At 47.6% G+C, this 21,467-nt stretch overlaps 1 protein-coding gene across 1 annotated transcript; it reads right to left on the bottom strand.

Moving 5' to 3' along the window:
- Nucleotides 1-2,637: 2,637 nt before the first annotated feature.
- LOC134395738 (class I histocompatibility antigen, F10 alpha chain-like) lies at nucleotides 2,638-21,467 on the bottom strand. The gene is made up of 6 exons (XM_063121901.1): nucleotides 21,413-21,467; nucleotides 10,169-10,438; nucleotides 5,984-6,259; nucleotides 4,634-4,918; nucleotides 3,889-3,975; nucleotides 2,638-2,678 (listed from the first exon to the last, which is right to left on the bottom strand). Exons 1-6 carry the CDS (start codon nucleotides 21,465-21,467, stop codon nucleotides 2,638-2,640), a joined length of 1,014 nt encoding a protein of 337 aa, XP_062977971.1.

Raw genomic sequence — 21,467 nt, 5'->3', positions numbered from 1 at the left:
GATGCCAAACTGGGTGGAGGGGAAGGGATGGAGGGGGGGGGGGGCGTGCTGGGCTCCTTCTGTCCTTCACTCTCAGACGCAAACACACTTTCCACTCCGATATGACCAACTGCGCCAGCCACAGAAACACCCCACAAAAAGAGACACGTGGGAAAAATTAAATGTGTACCCAAACCAAATCTATTCCTAAATGAACCTGCAGTTTCCAGGAGGAAGGAAGGAGGGGAGGCAGGAGGAGGGAGGGGGAGGGAGGAGGGAGGGAGGGGGGACTCATGGGCACAGCCCTGACGCCACCCAACCCACTGCATTGTTCTTGGCCAGGGGAATCCGGCCCCTGGACCCAAGGTCGGCACTCCTGGCTGATTTAGTCTAGAGTCGGTTCCCACAGTGAAGCCCCAGATGCTCCGCTGGGGAAGACCACAAGCAGCCCCCTTTCTTACCCCTTTCCCTGCCCTCCGGAACCCTACGTGGCGTCCAGGGGCGCACAGGGCTCTGCATAACAGCAAAAGCCTCTCAAAAACACATGTCTTCAAACCAGACATCTGCTGTGGAATGAGCTCCCTAAGGAGGTTCGCCTGGAATCTATCTACATCGTATTCTCTTAGACGCCAGGCGAAGACCTTTTTATTCTCTCAGCATTTTAACAGTCTATAAATTCAATTTTAACTTTGCTGTTTTAAATCTGTATTTCTGCACTGCTGCTGATTTTATCCTGGTTGCGCTTTTATATTGTATTTTATGTCATGTCTTTATACTGTTTGTTTTATGCTTTGAATGGTTTTAATTTGTGTGAACTGCCCAGGGAGCTTCGGCTGTTGGGCGGATATAAAAATTCAGTAAATAAAGAAATACAGCTCAGGAAGAATGTGAACGAGGACCGCGTCTGCTCAGAAACTACAATGCAGGCGCAGCTCCTCCCAGACAATGGAGCCTCCCTGTAAACGCCAGCAGAGAGGAGGCCAAGCGAACCTCCTGGGGCAGGGAGTTCCACAGCTACCCAAACCGTTCAACACTCCTGTCCTTCGATGGGACTGGGTGGCGAAGAGAAGGCGTTGCGGAGTGGGCAGTGGGTTAAAGGACGGAGGAATGGGGAGAGGGAGGAGGCTCAGAGCTGGCAAAGGCTCCTCAAATCCAGCCCCTTCTTTTGACCTATTTGCTCTTTCGAGCTGTATGGAGCCGTGAAGGGTCTGCAACCAGGAGAAAAAAGCATGGGGCAGGGAGTCCCCTGGGTGCAAAGAGTTCCTTCCCCCAGGTTCTGGGAACAGGAGCTGGTTTGCATGTCACAACCACCCGTGGCTTCTTTAAACCCTGGGTTGTCCTGAATGAGTGGCAGCGAGCGAGCAAGCGTGCTGGGGCTTGCCCCCATTGAGTGGTTTCCTGGGATGTCTGGATCTGGAATTGGGGGTCGTTGTGGGTGAGGGAAGCCAGAATTAGAATGCAGGGTTTGATTCTAGGTTACAGGTCTGGATTGTTCTTCCCCCAATGAACTCCAATTCCATCCACCCAGATGGAGAGCGTCTCTGGAGCCTTCAGTTCAGTGGGAGAGGGTGTGGTGGGAGGTTAAACAAACCCTGGGCAGCTGTAACGTGGAGCTTCTCAGTCGGGAGTGTGATCCAGCCGTGATTTCCATAAGGGCAGGCATAAAAAACACTTCAAATGTGTGACCCCAGCTAAGAGCTGCTTTGAGACCCATCAGCCGTATAGAAGAGCAGAGGCAGGAAGGGAGCGGACAGGCAGGAACTAAGAGACCTGAGGCAGCCCAGTCTCTAAATTTCAAGGGGGACAGCAAAGCAGGCGGAGGGTGACTGCGGGTGCAAAATTCACGTCCATATTTGAACCAAGCAGCCAAAGCTGAAGGTCACAAAGAGATCATCCCTCCTCGGTTGAGATCTGCCTTCTTTCCTTCCTTCCTGCCCTCTCCTCTCCCAACCACGACTTCTTAGAGCTTTGATCGTTTTGAGGCTCCCTGAAAATATCTGCAGTGAAGGAGGGGGGCCCTGCCTGGTGCCAACATGGTCACCTTCTCAGCGCCAGGTCAAGACTTTTCTATTCTCTCAGCTGTTTAACAGCAGATGTTGAGTTTTAATCGACCCCAGATTTGTCTTTAGGTCGGGCTGGGAGTTCGAAGTTGTTTTCCAAAGGATGTGGTCTTTGTATGTGGTCTGTTTTGAGGTTTCAATGGTTTAAAATTCTGTATATCGATTTTTAATGTTTCATGTTTTCATCTTCTGTAAACTGCCCAGAGAGCTTTGGCTACAGCTCAGTATTGAAATGTAATAAATAAATAAATGAATCAATAAAAAAATCCATTGAAACAAACCAAGAAAGCAAAATGAGAGCCTGGATCCCTCAGCCTGGATCCTTCTCTGTCGTTTATTCCTTGGGACAAGGATCCTTTCTCAGGATCTACACACAGGAGGAGGAGCCCGGCTTTACACCAATGAGGACCCACCTTTCCCAGGTACCTTCTCAGGGAGGGAAAGAGAACTGTGATGGTAGCAGGAGGTCCTCCTCTGTGGCTTCAGGGGCAGCCGAAGGCTTGGAGACACAGCTTGGAGACTGAACTCATCCCCCTACGTCCTCATTTACCACCCAAGGCTTAGGCCGAATTGGAGTAAACGGGCAAAGAGGAAGGGATCACTCACTTGATGCTGCTCTGTAGCCATCTTGATGTTTCTCTGCAAAGAAAGAATCAGAGTCAGAACTCAACGTGATCCCCAGAGATCATCCAGTCTCACCCTCTGCCCTGACGAAGGGCCCCCGGCAGATGTTTCTCCCACCCCTTCCTCACAGCCTCCAAAGTAGGGGGTCTCACAGGCGCTCCAAGAAATGGCCATTAGTACAAAAGCTTTCCACGCATCGAGCAGACGCCGGGTTTGCTCCAAAGTCACTGCTGATGCCTCTGGTCCTTCCCTCTGGAACCACCCTGGAAGAGAGCTCAGGGCAGCACCTGAAGAAGCCGGGTGGGGGGGTGGGGGTGTTTTGACTCCTATTCTAAGCTTTCTGCGCTGCTTTTCAACCCACTTTGAAAGGGAGAGAACTAGGAGACCTCTCACCGCCAGTGGGGTGGAGCAGGGCCGGAAGGCTCGGCCGCCGCTTGGTCCAGCTGCCCACCTTCTTGGCCGGCCAGGCAGCCAGTGGGCAGGATCCAGAAGCAGCCGTTACCCCCTCGCCCCCACCCAACTGCACCCCTGGCCTCCCCTGCCCTGCTGGCCAGCTGCCTGACTTGCCCTAGCACAGGCCCACGAATGGCCTGGAAGTTAAGATCACAAGAAGTCCTGGGATCTCTGCCGATACTTTGCCAGACATGCAGATGCTGCACGGCTCCCGAAGGCAGAAAGACCTTACAGGCAGCACGTGGGCCCCTGCGAGGGGAAGGAAGCCGGGGTGGCGGGGAGGGAAGGCAAGGCAGGGGGTGAGCAAGAGACTGCTTCTTGTGGGGGGGGAGGCCTTGTGGAGGGGGGGAGGCAGCGGGAGGGGGGGGTCTTGCTTCAGGCAGCAACCTGTCCTGGGCCAGGCCTGGTGTGGAGGCAGAACCCTCCAAACATCAGATGGAGTTGAGACACAATTGGATCTGAAGGGCGACTCTTCAGATGCACATCATGAAGCATTTAATGCTTTATGTGTGTATGTTCTGTGTTTTAGAGTTTAAAATTTTGTATACTTGTTTTTACCTCAATTCTAGAATTTCTGTAAACCGCCCAGAGAGCCCTGGCTATGGGAGCGGTATATAAGTGTAATAAATAAATAAATAAATATGAGGTCTGAATGAAAGATGGGGGGGGGGGACTCAGAAGCCCAGCCCTGCCTCAAAGACCTGGACTGTATTGAACCTCCTCCCTCCCCTCACAAAAGACAGATAAACTCAGCAGAAACATTTATACTCACTGTAGAAATAGATCCCAACGATCCCAGCTACCAGCAGGGCAACGGCAGCCCCCACCACACACCCGATAATGAGCCCCAAGTTGGATGCTAAAGGTGAATGGAGAGAAAGAGCAAAGAGATTGAAGGGAACCCCCCAAAACACCCTTCTGCTGGGATGGGGGAGGCCCCGGATGGCCCATGAGGCCTGGGGGGGGGGGGGTCAACAGAGGGAGAAGACGCTGCAGTTGTCAGAAGGGGAGAGGTCCAAGGAACAGCCCACCCCCCAACCCATCATCCCCTGCGAAAGTCTGCAAAAGTCCTTGCAGGGCTGGGCTGGGAGGTGGGGGAGGGTCTCTTCCCAAAGGGAGGAGCCATAACAAGGCTTGACTCCTCCCATTTTGCTGACATGTTTGCCTCCAATAATATAAATTCGGTCAGAAATCTCGTGATTTCAGAGCCACTCAGTCTTGCAGAGAGAGACAAAGACCGAGAGCTCTTCCCTAGGGCGCAATGTCAGTTAACGGCCTCCAAGGCAGCAGGTTCCGGCCAGGAAGGACGACAAGGGTGTCGAAATCTACAAAATCCTAAAAACTTCGTTTCTATCCAAGAAAAGGAGGGGGTTTGTAATGCAGTCTGTGATTCTGCTGAGGGTGGGGTTACGTCTCCATCTTCAATGGGGAAAATGCACCTCCTAGAGTCCTCCCCTCTCACTAATCCCCACCACCACCACAATGAAGACCCTCCACCACCCCCAGTCTCTCACCACCGGTCTCCTCCCAAGCAAAGTCCAGAGGCTCCAGCAGGCTGTCATGCCCCACACGGCACCGGTAGCGGTCCCGATCCTTGGGGTCGACCTTAATGCTGAGCCAGGCATGGTAGGTCCCGTCCGAATTGGGGGCGACGTCCCTGCGGAAGGTTGCATGGTCCATGACCTCCCCGTCCCTCCTCCAGGTGGTCTCGATGGCCTTGGGGTAGAAGCCGTGGGCCTGGCAGACGAGGGTCTCCGTGCCGTCATGCTCCGCCTGGCTCGTCACCTTCACCACGGGGCGCTCTGCAAAAGAAGCAGCCTCGGAGTTAACCCAGAGCCTCTCCAGCGCCTGGCAGGATGGATGCTTTGCTCTTTAGAGCAGGAAAACACCCCTTGGGGGCATCTGGTCCTACTGCAAAGACTGAACCCCCAAGAGATTTTGAAAGACCTCAAAGCAAGGGGATTTGTCAGGCTTTGTATGAGTCTTAGCCGTTCACAACTGTCTCTGGAACGATGACATTTTCAGGAGGCGCCAAAAGGAATACAAAGTTGGCGCCTGCCTGACCTCCAGAGGCAGGGAGTTCCATAGGAGGGGAGGCTACCATTTTGCAATAATCCTCTCTGTTCCCTGCAGATGAGCAAATGCTGGGATGGGCCACAGGTGGACATGGGACTCCTCTGGAGAGCAGTGAAGGATCCTGCCCCCAAGGGAGTGATTTGAGGGGGGGAGAGGAGGGGAGACCTCAGCCTGTCACTCGCAGGAGGGGGGGGAGGAGAGGGGAGAGGGAGGGTCTCCTTTGGGGCAGGAAGAAAAGGGCAGGGGCAGCTCTCCATGGGCAGGGAGGGGGTTCTGGCTACAGGGGGGAGGACCCACATGTGCAGCTCCCTCCCCACACGCAGTCTGGACAGAACTGGCCCAGCCCAAGCCTGACCAGGGGATCTGCTTGGATCGTGTGTTTCAGGCCAGATCTGTCAAAGTGGAGGAGGGAGGTGTGGTGGTGGTGGGCTGGACCACTTCAGGCCACAGGTGGGGGGGGAGGCCATATATTGGAAGGCGCCTCAGTAGTAAAATTAAATGAATTCACTGTAACTGCAACACTTAGAGGGTAAAGTGAAGGAAGTTGACCCCCCCCCATTTCTCTGTACATTGTGCTAGTTTTCTACTTGCAGGGATTTTCATTTTAAAAATCTGGAGGGTACAGAAAACCCCTCCCCCCGCAGGGGTCTGAAGGGGGGCAGCCCCAGATGTGCCCCCTTTGTTATGTGTGGATTGGGTCTCACACTGGGATGAAGAAGAGATGGAATCCCCCCCCGCCAGTCTCTCGCTACTCCCCACAGACCCCTTATTCCCCCCCCCAATGTACACACCTGTCCTCAGCAGAGTCTCCTTCCCGTAGTCCAGGTATCTCCGCAGCCACTCAATGCAGGTCTCCTCCAGGTAGGACTTCTGGTATTGGTTACCTGCCCTGTCAGCATCCAACTTCCTCTTGCTTCTTTGGGCCTGGGTATCGGCGGCCGTCCAGGTGAGGGTCTCCTTGTCCAGGGCGATGAAATCCCTCCCGTTGTAGCCAAACTGTATATATCCTCCTTTGCCCCCGTCTCCCCTCAGCTCACAGCCGTACATGAGCTGAAAGGTATGAAACCCTGGAAGAGGAGGGAAGAAGGAGAAGAGATGAGGTGGGGGAAACCAGGGCGGGGGCAGCCATTTCACACCCACCCACCCCACCTCCGGGCATGAAGCCCCACAAAAGAGGCTCCGACAAGATTTCTTTCTCTCCGGCTCCTAGAAGGAAGAGGCTGCCGGAGAATAGGTGAATTACCTTATTAGCTGCTGAGCCCTAAAATTTGGGTCACCTTGCCTTAAACCCAGAGAGGCTCAATCGCTCCACTTTCTCTCTCCGTGTCCTTTTCTCTCTCACCCACCTTGACCTGACTGACACCCCCCCGCCCCCCTTTACTGGGGTACTCCTGTCAATCAAAACCAGCCCCTCCCCCTCCCCCTCAGAAGGCAAAGGAGGGGGCCCCACCCCACACATCCCCCCACCCTCCTGGGTCAGAGCCTCTGTGACTCTGGTCTTTGCACACCTCAGAGGGTGGGGTGGGGACCCCCAGGATCCTCCCCCCTCCCCCTCGAAAGAGAAACATAACTTTTTTCATGGGGGGGATCTTGTTATAGCAACATTGGTGTTTCCCCCTCTCCCCCCACTAAGGTTCCTTGAGGCCCAGGATGAGAATGACAAAGCCAAGAGGCATGACCCCCCCCTCATTGGTCCACCAAAGAAAAGAGGGCTTCTGCTCAGCTCTCTGCCCTGCACCCACCCACCCCACAACCTGGATCTGCTCCCTGGCAGGAGAGACCTTGCGGGTGAGGGGCGGAGGTGTTTCCAAGAAATGTGTTCCATGATGCCCAAGACCAGAGGGGCTGACCAAAATGGGGTTTTTTTTTTGCCCCATTTCAAAATGGCCGCCATGCACGCTCTCATCTGAATTCAGTCGGCCTTCCTTGCTGTTCCCAGAAGCCTCAGCCGATCCAGGGTCGTCCCCCCCACCCCCAAATGTCTCCCCAAAGCATCAGACAGGCCTCCAACTCTCCCCACCAACATCATAATAACTGCCATGGGTTTTTTTGTGTATGTGGGGGGGTGAAGCTGTACATTGGCAGGCAGCTTCAATTTGGGTCACCTTGCCTTAAACCCAGAGAGGCTCAATCCCTCCACTTTCTCTCTCCGTGTCCTTTTCTCTCTCACCCACCTTGATCTGACTGACATTCCCCCCCCGGCCCCCCTTGCCTGGGGTGCTCCTGTCAATCAAAACCAGCCCCTCCCCGCCCCCTCAGAAGGCAAGGGAGGGGCCCCCACCCCACACATAACCCCACCCTCCTGGGTCAGATCAGGGCCGTCCCAGCCTCTGTGACTCTGGTCTTTGCACACCTCAGGGGGTGGGGTCGGAACTTTTTTCATGGGGGGGATCTTGTTATAGCAACATTGGTGTTTCCCCCTCTCCCCCCACTAAGGTTCCTTGAGGCCCAGGATGAGAACGGCAAAGCCAAGAGGCATGACCCCCCCCTCATTGGTCCACCAAAGAAAAGAGGGCTTCTGCTCAGCTCTCTGCCCTGCACCCACCCATCCCATAACCTGGATCTGGAAGGAGAGACCTTGCGCCGGGTGGGTGGGAGGTGTTTCCAAGAAATGTGTTCCATGGTGCCCAAGACCAGAGGGGCTGACCAAAATGGAGGTTTGCCCCATTTCAAAACGGCCGCCATGCACGCTCTCATCCGAATCCAGGCAGCCTTCCTTGCTGTTCCCAGAAGCCCCAGCCAATCCTGGGTCGTCCCCCCACCCCCAAATGTCTCCCAAAAGCCAAGGGGGCTACAGGTGATGACTGTACTGTAATGAGGGAGCCCATTATCCAGCTTATGATTCACTCCTAGCCTCAAAACTTCTTTGCCATTGTAAGAAAAGATGCAAACATTACGGGGCTTTTTATTTTATATTTATTTATTTATTTATTTATTTATTTATTTCATTTTTATACCGCCCAATAGCCGAAGCTCTCTTTTGTTAACATTTCCCAAATTAAAATTAGGGTTGTATCCTGCTGCTACTCTTGCCTAATCGAGTTGACTCAATTCATGAATGACTTATTTCAATGGAGTCGTACAGTACAATAACAGACTGTAGAATTAATTAAAAATTGAGCCACTGGGGCTAAATATGAAGGATGGAACGAGAACAATCTGGCTGTATAAGAACATAAGAAGAAGAGCCCAGATGCTGGATCAGACCGAGGGTCCGTCTAGTCCAGCACGGTGTTCACACAGTGGCCAACTTCTGGATCCGTCGCTCCAAATGACAGCCCAGACAGATGTGGCAGCCAGGAGTGCCTACTAACAGCTTCGGCTGATACGCCAGCTGCATCCCTTCCTAGAGTCAGAAGACCTAAAGACGGTAGCGCACGCACTGGTAACTTTGAGGCTCGACTTCTGCAATGCACTCTACATAGGGCTACCTTTGTGCCTAGTCCGGAACCTTCAACTACTTCAAAATAGGGCAGGCAGGCTGGTCACTGGTACCCCTAGGGGTGACCACATTACACCAGTTTTAAAATCTCTTCTCTGGCTGCCAATTAGTTTCCGGGCGAAGTACAAAGTGTGGGTTATCACCTTTATAGCCCTACATGGTTTGGGTCCAGGCTACCTGCGGGATCGCCTTCTCCAGTACAATCCGCCCTGCACACTCAGGTCCTCTGGGAAGAATCTACTGAAGAGGGCCCCCATCTGCACAAGATTCTTTTCATGGCACTGCCAAAACACCCTTTCATTGTCATTAATGCAGTTCATGATCGAACTAGACTACGGGAGATGATCTTTCCAACTCCTGACTTTCTCAGCAACAACAACAACAACGTAGATGTGCAAATCTAAAAACAAGATGTTTGGAAAAGATTGTAGGCAGTGAGGAGAAAACTGTGCCACTCAACCCCATTCGTGTTACCAAAAATATCTCACTTGGCACAGCCCCAACTGATGCAGTGATCAAAAAACCTATAAAGACAGTTCATTCAGTTTTATTTATTCTGTATTTTAACGTTTTTGGTGATATTCATTTTATTCTAAATTATATACCATGTTTTCATAATCTAGAAGGCGCCAGGATATACATTTTGAATCAGTCAGTCAATCCTTCCCCACAACACAAACCCACCTTGGACTCCTTTTCTCATGAGGGTCACCTGCCATGGGACCTTACTTATCATAATTCTGAATTTATTAAAATCAGCTTTCCTAAACTCCAGAGTACACGTACGGCTACCCTCAGCTTTTGCTGCCTTTAAAATCAAGAACTCAGGCATGACATGATCACTTTCCCCCAGAGTTCCCGTAACTGCACTTTTATCGGGCCCAATATCCACATCTTGAGCATCTTAATGTCTGTATTTTTAAAAAATTCAGTTCACTTAGCTCTCTCTAAAATATACACCAATGGTGCAATCTTTTATAATGATATTTTCATCCTTTGCTATGTGGAGATGTAGCAGGGCCCTCAATAAGGATCTTTCACTGCGTTTGTGCAGTCCTGATGCTTTCTGACATAACTGAAACTATCTGAGCCTATATTTTATTCTTAATTTGACTGAAGGGTAAGAACTCATTTATGCAGTGGTAGCTATACTAGTGTGACCAAATACAAAAGAGGGCAGGGCTCCTGCAGCTTTAACTGTTGTGATGAGGAGGGAATTTCACCAGGTGCTGCATGCATACAAATGGGTTGAGCTTTTATATTGCGTCTTATATCATGCATTTATACTGTTTGTTTTCTACTTTGAATGTTTTTAATTTTTGTGAACCACCCAGAGAGCTTCGGCTATTGGCCAGTATAAAAATGCAATGCATAAATAATAAATAAATGACACCTGCTGAAATATCCTTTTATTCGGCGTTTCTCTGCTGAGAAGACGTTCGCTCTTCCCTCCCAACAGCCCTCTCCAGCCCCTGGGGGAGAGGAGTATTGGTAGGAAGTGAAAGCAGTGCCCCAAGTCCCATCATCCACTCACCATCACTCTGGTTGTAGTAATTCTGCAGGTTCACCAGGCTCTGTTTGAAGACCAACTCACTGCTCCGCCTTTTCGAGTTTCTCCAGAGCTCAGCATAATCCCTCTCAACCTTCCTCATCCAGGGCACTGCAGGCACCTTCTTCCTCGTGTTGCTATCATAGTGGTCCATGGGCTGGCCATCCACGTATCCCACAGCCACGAACCTGGGCAGTCCCTGGCTGGCCTCTGATACCCCAGTGTAGAAGTACTGTAGGGAGTGGGAGGAGGAGCCTGGAAAAAAGAAAGGGGCAGAATTAGCGGAGGGCCAGAACTGAGGATTCCCCTCAGCCTCCATCCATCTGTCCTCCCTCCAGCAGCTCCTTCGACCCCATTCAGAAGCCACATGAAGCCATGGTGGTCTAGCATTTTAGGCCTAGACAGCAAAGAGGCAAGAAGAGGCCCAGAGGACCTGGCAGAGCGAAGGTTTTTTTTTTTACCCGCCCCCTTTTAGCCAGCATTCATACTTAGGGTGACCAGATGCACCGGGAAACCCTGGAGTCACGGCCGTCTCCGTGGCAACCGGGACTTGGCCCTAATTTACTGGGGGAAAGTGTGGAAGACGCCTTCCCAGACTTCCAGAACACATCTTCCAGCCCCCGCCCCCAGCGCCGATTTCAGCCTTCTCCTGCGCTGGCGTGATTATGCCAGCGCAGGAGAAGCCCAAAATTGGCCCTGGAGGAGAGGAGCCGGGAGACGCCTTCCTGGACTTCCGGGAACACGTCTCCCAGCCCTCCCAGGGCCGATCTAGCCTTCTGTTGGGTCAGCGCAATTGCACCGGCCCAGCAAAAGGCGAGAAGAAACCAGGAGCAGAGAAGAAGAAGAAGAAGAAGAAGAAGAAGAAGAAGAAGAAGAAGAAGAAGAAGAAGAAGAAGAAGAAGGAGGAGGTAAGACTGAAGGGTGTGTGTGTGAGAGAGAGTGTAGGGGTGCATGGGGTGTTTGAGTGAGTGTGTGTGTGTGTGTGTTGGAATGGCTGATCCAGAGTTTGTGTGTGTGTGTGTGTGTGTGTGTGTGTGTGTGTGTGTGTGCTGAATGGGATGCCTTGCTTTGAGTGAATGGATGCATGTGCATGTTTGCAGTGTGTGTTTGGGGGAGGGCTGTAGTTTTCTGTTTGTGAGTGGGGGGGATGGTTTGGAGGTGATAGTCCTATTAAATAATGCATTTTGACCCACAGACCTTCCTCTCCAATTTGTTTGATATAATTGGCCTGATGTATGTTTTGTAAAAATTGCTGATAATTGTTCATCCTTCTTAAAAATATTTTTTAAAAATTAACAGGGTTGCCATTATTAACATCATCATCTTCATCGTCATTTATCTCTCTTTTCTTGCTCATGGTGGTTTTTGTAGGTGAACATGATGGGCTTTGCCAAGTCATGCCGTCTTTTACTGATTCAGAATTTTTCTGACTATTGAACATGTTTTAAGTATGACTACTTTCTGGATGTTGGCGTGCATGTATTTTGGTCAGCCTAATTTCTGAAGGTCTTCTATAAAAAAATAATAATAATGTGATGCTGGTGACTGATGTGACTAACGGAATAATTGTAACTTTTTCCTGTTGCCATAGTTCTTTAACTTCCATAGCCACTGATGTATATTTCTCTCTCTTTTCCTCTTCTGCAACAATTTTTTCATTAGGTATTACTATGTCAATGAGGTAGATGTGTTTTTCTTTGTTGTTTTTGACTGTTATCACTGGTTGAAGTTGAAACAAGCTAAGAGGTGCTAGCCTTTAATCCATTTTGTTCCATGGCTAATGTCTGCAGGGGAACAGTAGTTTATACTCTTTCTGAATGCTTGTTTGCTTGTTCGTTGTACTAGATTTTTCTGTACTTGTCAACTACTTCCATTTGTTCAGTGGTTGCAGTATGCTGAATCTGTGAGTATGGATATGAGAAAGGTGATGTGGAAAGAGTGTTAAATGTTAGGAAAGGTGAGACTATGGTCATCCAGTGAAGGATTTGCAGTCAAAAAGGATATTTGAGGGAAGAGACTGTATCACACGGAGTACAGCAAAAGCTTCAAGTACAGCAAAAGCTACAAAAGTAAGAATGAGTGAAGTTAATTTCAGATACAGTGAATGTCTCATTCGCTTTTTATTCCAGTGATTTTAACATTAAGATGTTATGTAAAACAGGTTTGTCTTAATTGTATGCTGTGAAATCAGACCTGTGACCAAGGCCATGTTTGGGTGGGCACGCCCCCTTGGGGGCTGGGCATGTTGGTGGGCACGCCCCCTTGGGACGGCCATGTTGTCCTCCTTTTTGGTTTCCAAAATATGGTCACCCTATACCTATTTCTCCCTAGTTTACCTCTTTAGTTTCTTGTAGAATGTAAGTTACCATTCTTTATTGTTTGTTAAAGAAGACTGTTTAATAAGGATTGTTGGATTTAAAGAAGTGGTTTGCGTTAACCTGGCTGAAAAATGTCTATACACAGGGGCACATAACAACAACAACGATATATTTATTTATTTCTTACCCGCCTCTCCCTCTAGATCGAGGTGGGGAACAATACGAAACACAAAACACTATAAAATACAAAAAACTGATTAAAAACATATTAAAGTAAAACATAATCAAAAGGCATCTTAAAATTCAACCGGGTAGGCCTGCCGGAAGAGTTCAGTCTTTATGGCTTTCTTATTTATTTATTTATTTATTTATTACATTTCTATACCGCCCAATAGCCGAAGTTCTCTGGGTGGTTCAGGAAGACTGTTAACAAATCTCTCCTGGCAGGCAGAGGCATGGGGACAGCACAGACACCCATGACCAGTTGTCAGAACGGCCGCCCACATCTGTCCCTAACTATGAGGCTCATCTTGGTTCTTGGCTTCCAGTTCAATTCAGAGCTGCTGGAGCAGCCTGCGTAAATAACTGATTGCCTCTGCATCTTGAAGAAAAGCTTTGGGATACTCCGTACCATATATTACTATGATGGAAAGACCGGTAAGACCCCATACCATAAACCACCATGAGCTGAGATGCACAAGCATTGTTTCCAATCAAAAGCACTGCTTTTGTACTTTAACACATGACGCCCACAGGGCACACTTAAAAATAAAGAACTGGATATTTTATGACCTCCCAAAGTTTTGGGCCATTCCCAATGAAACACTGATTAGTGGGGGCTGATCGCATAAAAACCCATTAAGATCCGGCAATTTGTGGTAAGAAGGTAAACCTTTAGGCCTAAATAAGTCATTTAAGATAGGGACACACACACACACACCCAAAAATTAGAAATCAATATGGCGGCCATCTTTCAAAATGGTGGACTCTATTTTAAAAATGGGGTAGATAAGCAGTTGAGGTGTCTTTTATAATTTTTTTTGGTCAAAAAATTCAATGGTACTATTTTAAAGTAGGTATTTTAATAAATTTGCTTTAAAAAACTATTTTTGATTGCACTAATTAAAAAAGAACATTTTTATTCATTAATTTTATTCTTTAAAAACTCTTCACTAATCAAACATTTTAGTCATCTACCGCAGTTTAAGAGAGCTTAAACTTTTCAAAAGTAACAAGTCTTTTTATTTTTATTCAGGTGAACAGAGTGCCGTGTACAAGACACTATCAGAGAATCTAGTGAAATTTAAAGAACTTGGAAGATTAACAAATGAAGTAAAAATTGAATATTTTGACAAAGGAGAAGGAACGCAGCATACCTTTGAAAGACATAAGGCAGGCACGTTGGCATAAAAAATGTTCACTTAAGTACAACACAAAAAATCTGAACCATGCAGTTAAATGTTCACAGTCTTGTAAGAAGGCGGTAACAATTCAAAATGAACCACAATCGTGTGGGGAATCATCATCACAGACGCCACGCAAGACACGTCATGCGTCCACACCACCTCCAAGACTTACGGACAATATTTGGTCTTTTATGCACTAAAGGAAATATGTTTGTGAAAAAGCATCACTCATTGATAACACTGATCTTCATGCTATAATGGAAGGTACGAATTGAATTGCTTTGGAAGCTAAGTACCGTGTCAGATGCATGGCCAACCTATGCCACGAAGCAAGGTCTGTAGAACTGCAAAAGCCAAAGCAACGTGTCAATGAAGACACTGTCTGTCAGTCCATGGCTTTCGCACACATTGCATCATTTATAAATGAAAAACTGGTTTCTGAAAATATAGAGTACATATTCCCTATGGGGAGTACTTTAAAAATATTCAGGACAAAACTGGTGGAGCTCACAGGACTGGATGCACAACCAGAAGTTCATACAACCAGATTTAGAGAGAGACTTCTCTACCATTTCCCTCAACTTCAGGCCGAGAAGACAAGCAAAGAGTACGTTCTAGTTCAAGATAATACAAATATTTCCCATGATGTAGCACCCGAAGACATTGATGCCGATGTCATAACATCCCAAAGATTTATTATGAGGTTAAGCAAAGAGGTGTTTCACTGTACTACTAATTTCAGTGCAAGTTTTGATACTGACTGCCAGAAATCCCTCGGGTTTGCTTGCAACATTATATTTATTGCTTTAGGTAGTACTGAAGTGAAAGACAGCAAGTCTACACAACCAGCTTTAACCATCGCTCAGTTAATACTTTTCAATCACAAAAAAAATGGTCCAACTGGAAATCAGGTCCGGCAGAAGAAAACGTATGAACCACCCCTTTGTATTTATAAGGCTTTGTCTACGTACACCAGAACCTGAGATAAAACTCTCATTAACTAAGATCACAATTTAGGATTGCCCATTTCACACAACCGTTTGACTGAAATCACCACAGGACTTTCTCAAGTTGCAGTAGAATGTTCCAAGGAGGGAGTCCTCTGTCCTGCAAATTTCAAGGAAGGGCTATTCACGATGAGTGCGTACGACAATATTGACCACAACTTGTCGTCTTCTACGTCTGAAACTACATTCTATGGCACTAGCATTTCAACGTACCAGTTACCAACTGCAACTACTGCTGGTGCTGCTGGACCATACAAAAGGGCTCTTTCGAGTATCCCAAAAGAAGGGCATGCATTTCCTGATCTGCCAGAGTTTTACAGCCTCGTAAAAACTGCTGTTCTTCCTAGTAAAACGCCTCAAATAACCAGTCCTATTTTGGAAGCATCAGAGAAGTTAATAGCCATAGAAGGTGAGAAAATGCATGGCTAAGCCATGTCACAAATTTCACGTTACCAGAAAGCGGTGTTGTCCCTCTGAATCTATCTTGGTCTGGGTTCCATGCCACCAAAGCCACAAGTCAAACTGTCACTCCTGCCTACTTAAAGTAGTACCATTGGATCCATTAAAGGGATTGCAAATTTGTTTAAAATTAGGCTCTTAGTGTTACTGTTCCATTTGGGCTCTTAGTGTTACTGTTCTTTTTCTTTCTTTTTATTTTTTTGGTTAAAAAAAAGAATTCTGATGTGTGCAGTGACATATCTGGCAGGAGAATCTTTTACCAAAAAACAACTACATTTCAGCATTTCATTACAGGAAGCCAGGTTCCAGCTGGACATCAGGAAAAACTTCCTCACTGTTAGAGCAGTACGACAATGGAACCAATGACCTAGGGAGGTTGTCATGGACTCTCCCACCCTAGAGGCCTTCAAGAGGCAGCTGGACAGCCATCTGTCAGGGATGCTTTAGGGTGAATTCCTGCATTGAGCAGGGGGTTGGACTCGATGGCCTTGTAGGCCCCTTCCAACTCTACTATTCTATGGTTCTGTCTTCACTATTACCTTTCCTGTTGGTGCCAGCTAGTAACATAAAGTTTCTGGAAATTTTGAGGCTATGAGGAAAAAAAATGTTTTCCCCCCAAGGGCGTTAAGAAAAAAAAAGAAATTCTGGGGAAAGATCTAAAGTCACTTTGTTGCTTTAGGTCAGCCTTCCCCAACCTGGTGCCCTCCAGATATTTTGGACTTCAGCTCCCATCAGCCTCTGACAGCATGACTAATAATCTGGAATGCTGGACATTATAGTCCAAAATATCTGCAGGGCACCAGATTGGGAAGGGATGCTTTAGGAACATAAAATAACCTTTCTGTTCCTAAAGTTATTTTATGTAAAACTTGATTTGCTCATAAAATTATCATATTTTAAAACTTTTAACAGTAAACTCAGTACATTTGTAACTGTTGTCTGAATAAATTATACTTTTACATTTATTTTAAGTTCCTATTCAATGGCAGTGTTCAGACAGCACAATAGCCTATGATGGGTTAATAAGCTTCTGTAATTCGCCACATGATCAGACAAATCATAGAATCATAGAATAGTAGAGTTGGAAGGTGCCTAAAAGGCCATCGAGTCCAACCCCCTGCTCAATGCAGGAATCCACCTCAAAGCATACACGACAGATGGGTGTCCAGCTGCCTCTTGAAGGCCTCTAGTGTGGGAGAGCCCACAACCTCCCTAGGTAACTGGTTCCACTGTCGTACTGCTCTAACAGTCAGGAAGTTTTTCCTGATGTCCAGCCGGAATCTGACTTCCTGTAACTTGAGCCCATTATTCCGTGTCCTGCACTCTGGGAGGATCGAGACGAGATCCTGGCCCTCCTCTGTGTGACAACCTTTTAAGTATTTGAAGAGTGCTATCATGTCTCCCCTCAATCTTCTCTTCTCCAGGCTAAACATGCCCAGTTCTTTCAGTCTCTCTTCATAGGGCTTTGTTTCCAGACCCCTGATCATCCTGGTTGCCCTCCTCTGAACATGCTCCAGCTTGTCTGCATCCTTCTTGTATTGTGGAGCCCAGAACTGGACGCAATACTCTAGATGAGGCCTAACCAGGGCCGAATAGAGAGGAACCAGTACCTCACGTGATTTGGAAGCTATACTTCTATTAATGCAGCCCAAAATAGCATTTGCCTTTCTTGCAGCCATTTCGCACTGTTGGCTCATATTCAGCTTGTGATCGACAACAATTCCAAGATCCTTCTCGTTTGTAGTATTGCTGAGTCAGGTAGTCTCATTCTGTGAATCCACCTAATAGTTGTTCCATCTAGCCCACTTTTAGCTAGTTTGTTAATCAGAATGCCATGTGGTACTTTGTCAAAAGCTTTGCTGAAGTCAAGATATATGACGTCCACAGCATTCCCACAGTCCACAAGGGAGGTTACCTGATCAAATAATGAGATCAAATTAGTCTGACAGGATTTGTTCCTGACAAATCCATGTTGGCTTCTAGTAATCACTGCATTGATTTCAAGGTGTTTACAGATTGACTTCTTTATAATCTGCTGCAAATTTTTCCCAGGGATGGATGTCAGACTGACTGGTCTGTATTTCCCAGGTTCCTCCTTTTTGCCCCTTTTGAAGATAGGGAGAACATCAGCCCTCCTCCAGTCATCCGGCACCTCACCCATCATCCATGATTTTGCAAAGATAATGGACAAAGGTTCTGAGAGTTCTTTCCCTAGCTCCTTCATTACTCTAGGATGCAGTTCATCGGGCCCTAGAGATTTGAACTCATTCAAGGAAATTAGGTGTTCTTTGACCATTTATCAATCTCAAACTGCAATCCTGCCCCCTCAACTTCTGCTTCACTTTTTCCAGGGGGGTCATAGACCCGCTTTTGGGAGAAGACTGAGCCAAAGTAGGAATTGAACACTTTAGCCTTTTCTTTGTCATCTGTTATCAATTTGCCATCCTCATTAAGCAGTTGAACCACCATTTCTTTCCTCTGACTTTTACTACTCTATGTATCTGAAGAAAGCCTTTTTATTGCTTTTAGCATCCCTCACTAATCTCAGCTCATTCACAGCTTTAGCCTTCCTGACGCCATTTCGGCACTTCTGCGCCACTTGTCTGTACTCTTCTTTTATTTATTTATTTATTTATTTATTTATTTATTTATTTATTACACTTATATACCGCCCCCATAGCCAGAGCTCTCTGGGCGGTTTACAGAAATTCTAAAATTGAGATAAAAATGAGTATACAAAATTTAAAATTCTAAAACACAGAACATACACACATAAAGCATTAAAAACCGTTTAAAAAACTAAACATGTGGGTGATTAAGATGTGCCGCCATATGCCTGGGCAAAGAGGAAAGTCTTAACCTGTAGCCTGGCCTTCCTTCCACTTCCTATATGTATCCTTTTTTGTTTTCAGGTCATCTCTAAGCTTTTTGTGGAGCCACATTCGTTTCCTCTGTTGTCTTCTACCTTTTCTCCTTGTTGGAATTGTTTGTAATTGTGCCTTTAAAATTTCTTTTTTAAAATACTCCCACCCATCTTGCAGTCCTTTTCTCATTAGGCTCCCTTGCCACGGGACCTTACTTATCATAGTTCTGAGTTTATTAAAATCAGCTTTCCTAAAATCCAGAGTACGTGAATGGCTACATTCAGCTTTTGCTTCCTTTATAATCAAGAATTCAAGTATGATGTGGTCACTTTCCCCCAGAGTTCCCGCAACTGCCGTTTTATCCACTAAGTCATCCCTATTGATCAATATCAAGTCAAGGATTGCAGATCGTCTGGTTCCTTCCTCCACTTTCTGTAGGAGAAAGTTATCACCCCCACATGTCAGGAATTTCTTAGAGGGGTCACTTTCGGCAGTATTTGTCTCCCAACAGATATCAGGGTAACTGAAGTCCCCCATCACTATTACATCAGACTTCCTTGAAACACTGGCAATTTGATTCTCAAAGGTTTCATCCTCTTCTTCTCCTTGACTGGGTGGTCGGTAGTAGACTCCGATTATCATGTTCTTTTTATTCCTAGCCCCATTTATTTTAATCCAGATGCTCTCGATGGGGCTCCCAGTCTGATCCGCCTGTATTTCTGTGCAGGGATAGGTATTTTTAACATATAGTGCAACTCCGCCTCCCTTTCTATGTCTTCTGTTCTTTTTGAACAAGTTATATCCTTCAATTGCTATATTCCAGTCATGGGAGTCATCCCACCAAGTTTCAGTTATACCTATCAAGTCGTATTTGCCTTCATGTAATAAGAGTTCAAGTTCGTTCTGTTTGTTTCCCACGCTCTGGACATTAGTATATAGACATCGAAGACCCTGAGTTCTATAGTCTGGCTTTGTTCCTACCTTGTTGCAGACACTATTTTGGGGCACTATTGGAGCTGTTCTCTGTACTGTGGTGCATTGGCCTTCATCCATTGTTGCCTCGAGGTTTACATCTGGTAAGATTCAGTTTAAAGCCCTTGTCATTCTTCCAGCTCTTGTGAGTAGGCTATTAAGTTACGGTGTGTCACTTGACTCCCAAACCCCTGGCCCCCGTCAAGTGCCCAAAAAAGGGGAGATGCCTGTAACATTGGCAGGGTTGGGTTTTTTTGCAGGATTGAGACCAAACCCCATAGCCTCCCTCCTTTAAAGGGCTCGCTTGGTTTCTTTACCGTGTTCCTAATTAGTAAGCCAGCAAAGAGCAGAGTGGCCACTGTTTTGCCTGGTTTTGCCACACAGCTCTGTAGCCAGCCAAAATAACCCAGAGTCACAGCTACATGACACAATAATGCATGATGGGTTAAAAAACCCTCTGCAGACTGTGGCTTATCTTCATCCCTAATCGATAAGGGAGAGGGGGGGTGACCAACCTTGGTGCCAGCCCACATCTCTCCTCGGCTGCATTTTTGCAGAGACCAACTGGAAAGACAGAGCTGGGAGGTTGTCCCACAACAAATGCAACACTGAAAAATTAAGCTTGCCAGAGGCGGCCGCTGATGGAATGATGCCTTCATGGACGCCACATTTAGTACGCATGCGGAAGATTGGATTCCCGGCTTCTCCAGGGAGGGCGAGGGAAGAATCCTGCCTGGAACCCTGGGAAGCTGCTGCCAGTCAGTGTCGACAATACTAGGCTAAACAGACCAACGCCCTCACTCACTATAAGGCAGCTTCCTATGTCCCTATTTAAGTCAGAAAACTTCCACACTGTGAAAAGTTGACTGCTCTCTTTTCCCTCCTTACTGAAATATCTAATTTTTCTGGCCATTTCAGACAGAACTGAGTTGGATCTAAGGAGTGCTGTGTAGGCAGAAGAACGTTTCTAAGACTGGAAATCCCTGCCCAGCCACTCATTGGTGGAGGCGGGGAGGGAGAGAACAAGAGAAGGGATATGGCGGGGGGGGGGGGGGGAGACACCAAGAGAAATTGGGATGTGTGGGGAGGGAGGGGGGGAGGTCGAGAAGGAAGAAGCCTGACCGGGGTTTCTAAGAAGTTCTTTGGTTCTCGCACATCATGGCTGAGACTACACCGCTGCTGCACAGAAAAGTTACCAAGACGACGAAGAGCTTTATCACACCAGCGTTATACTGTGCAATCACTGCGAATTGGGTGCAAAGGACTCCGAAGTTTTCCAGCTTATAATCTGCTTTTATTGTGAAGTCCTCCCCTGCGTCCTGCTTTAATTTTGCTTCAAAGGCAGACGCCTTGCCGTATTTTGATACTAGTTTTTTCTGAGGCCGTATTTTGATAACTAGCTTCCGAGGGTATCATCCCAGCGGCCACTGGGACGCAGGAGCAGGATTTGAGAAAAATTAAACAACGGCTTACATCTGCGTAAGCTTTAAAGATAGAAACATCAAAATCGGCACAGTAATAGATTTTAAGGAGCGCTTTAAGCATACCAAATTTGAATCGGATTGGGTCATCCCTTGATATATTTTTTTTACATTTCCCCCCTTAAACCCATTTCCTGGTATGCAAAGGATCTAGCCGCCCGGTAGCAACAACGGCTACAGCGATGCACTGTTGGGGTATAATTCGAGGGAAACAGGTACATGGGGTGAAGCTCCAAGTGCCCCCCAGGCAGCCCCACTCCCACGTCAACAAAAGCAGCAGTTAAGTCTTTGGGGGACCAGGGCGGAATTCGGACGACAAGTGGAGGGGGGGCACGTAATAGCAACAGAATGGGAAACAACGGTTAATTAGCGTGTCGTCTGAACTCAGACGAGGAGCCACATCCGAAGGCGTAAAAGTCAGATCGGAGTAAACTTTTGAGGGGGAAGGCGGCAGGACGCCCATAATTTAGGGACAGCGACAACGCCCCCGCCGCCTTGCCTCTTCATATTTAGCTCCAGATCCCAAGCTGGCTTTGGGGAGAGGGGAGACACTCCAGAACAATACGAAACCGGAGTCAGTACATTGGGGGGAGGGAGGGACGGACGGGGGGCTCCCTGCCTCCCCTTCTTGCGTCTCAAATAAACGCATTGCAAAGAGGTTGGTGGTGAATTCGGCGCTCCCCCCTCCCCAGAGCAGTTTACTCTCCCGCAGAGGGACTTACCGGAGCAGGGCGGCCCCACCACCCCCAGGAGCAACACGGAGAAGCAGCGCTCCAT

This window comes from Elgaria multicarinata, chromosome 3 (genome assembly GCF_023053635.1).
Source record: "Elgaria multicarinata webbii isolate HBS135686 ecotype San Diego chromosome 3, rElgMul1.1.pri, whole genome shotgun sequence".
NCBI lineage: Eukaryota > Metazoa > Chordata > Lepidosauria > Squamata > Anguidae > Elgaria > Elgaria multicarinata.
The sequence above is the reverse complement of the archived record's forward strand: the minus strand, read 5'-3'. Positions and strand labels throughout refer to the sequence as shown.

Coding starts and splice junctions, on each gene's coding strand:
- LOC134395738 (XM_063121901.1), bottom strand. CDS start 21,467: ATGGAGCGCTGCTTCTCCGTGTTGCTCCTGGGGGTGGTGGGGCCGCCC. Junction 10,439..21,412: donor GGTGGGGCCGCCCTGCTCCG/GTAAGTCCCTCT, acceptor TCTTTTTTCCAG/GCTCCTCCTCCCACTCCCTA. Junction 3,976..4,633: donor CTTTGCTTGGGAGGAGACCG/GTGGTGAGAGAC, acceptor ATTCACCTTTAG/CATCCAACTTGGGGCTCATT.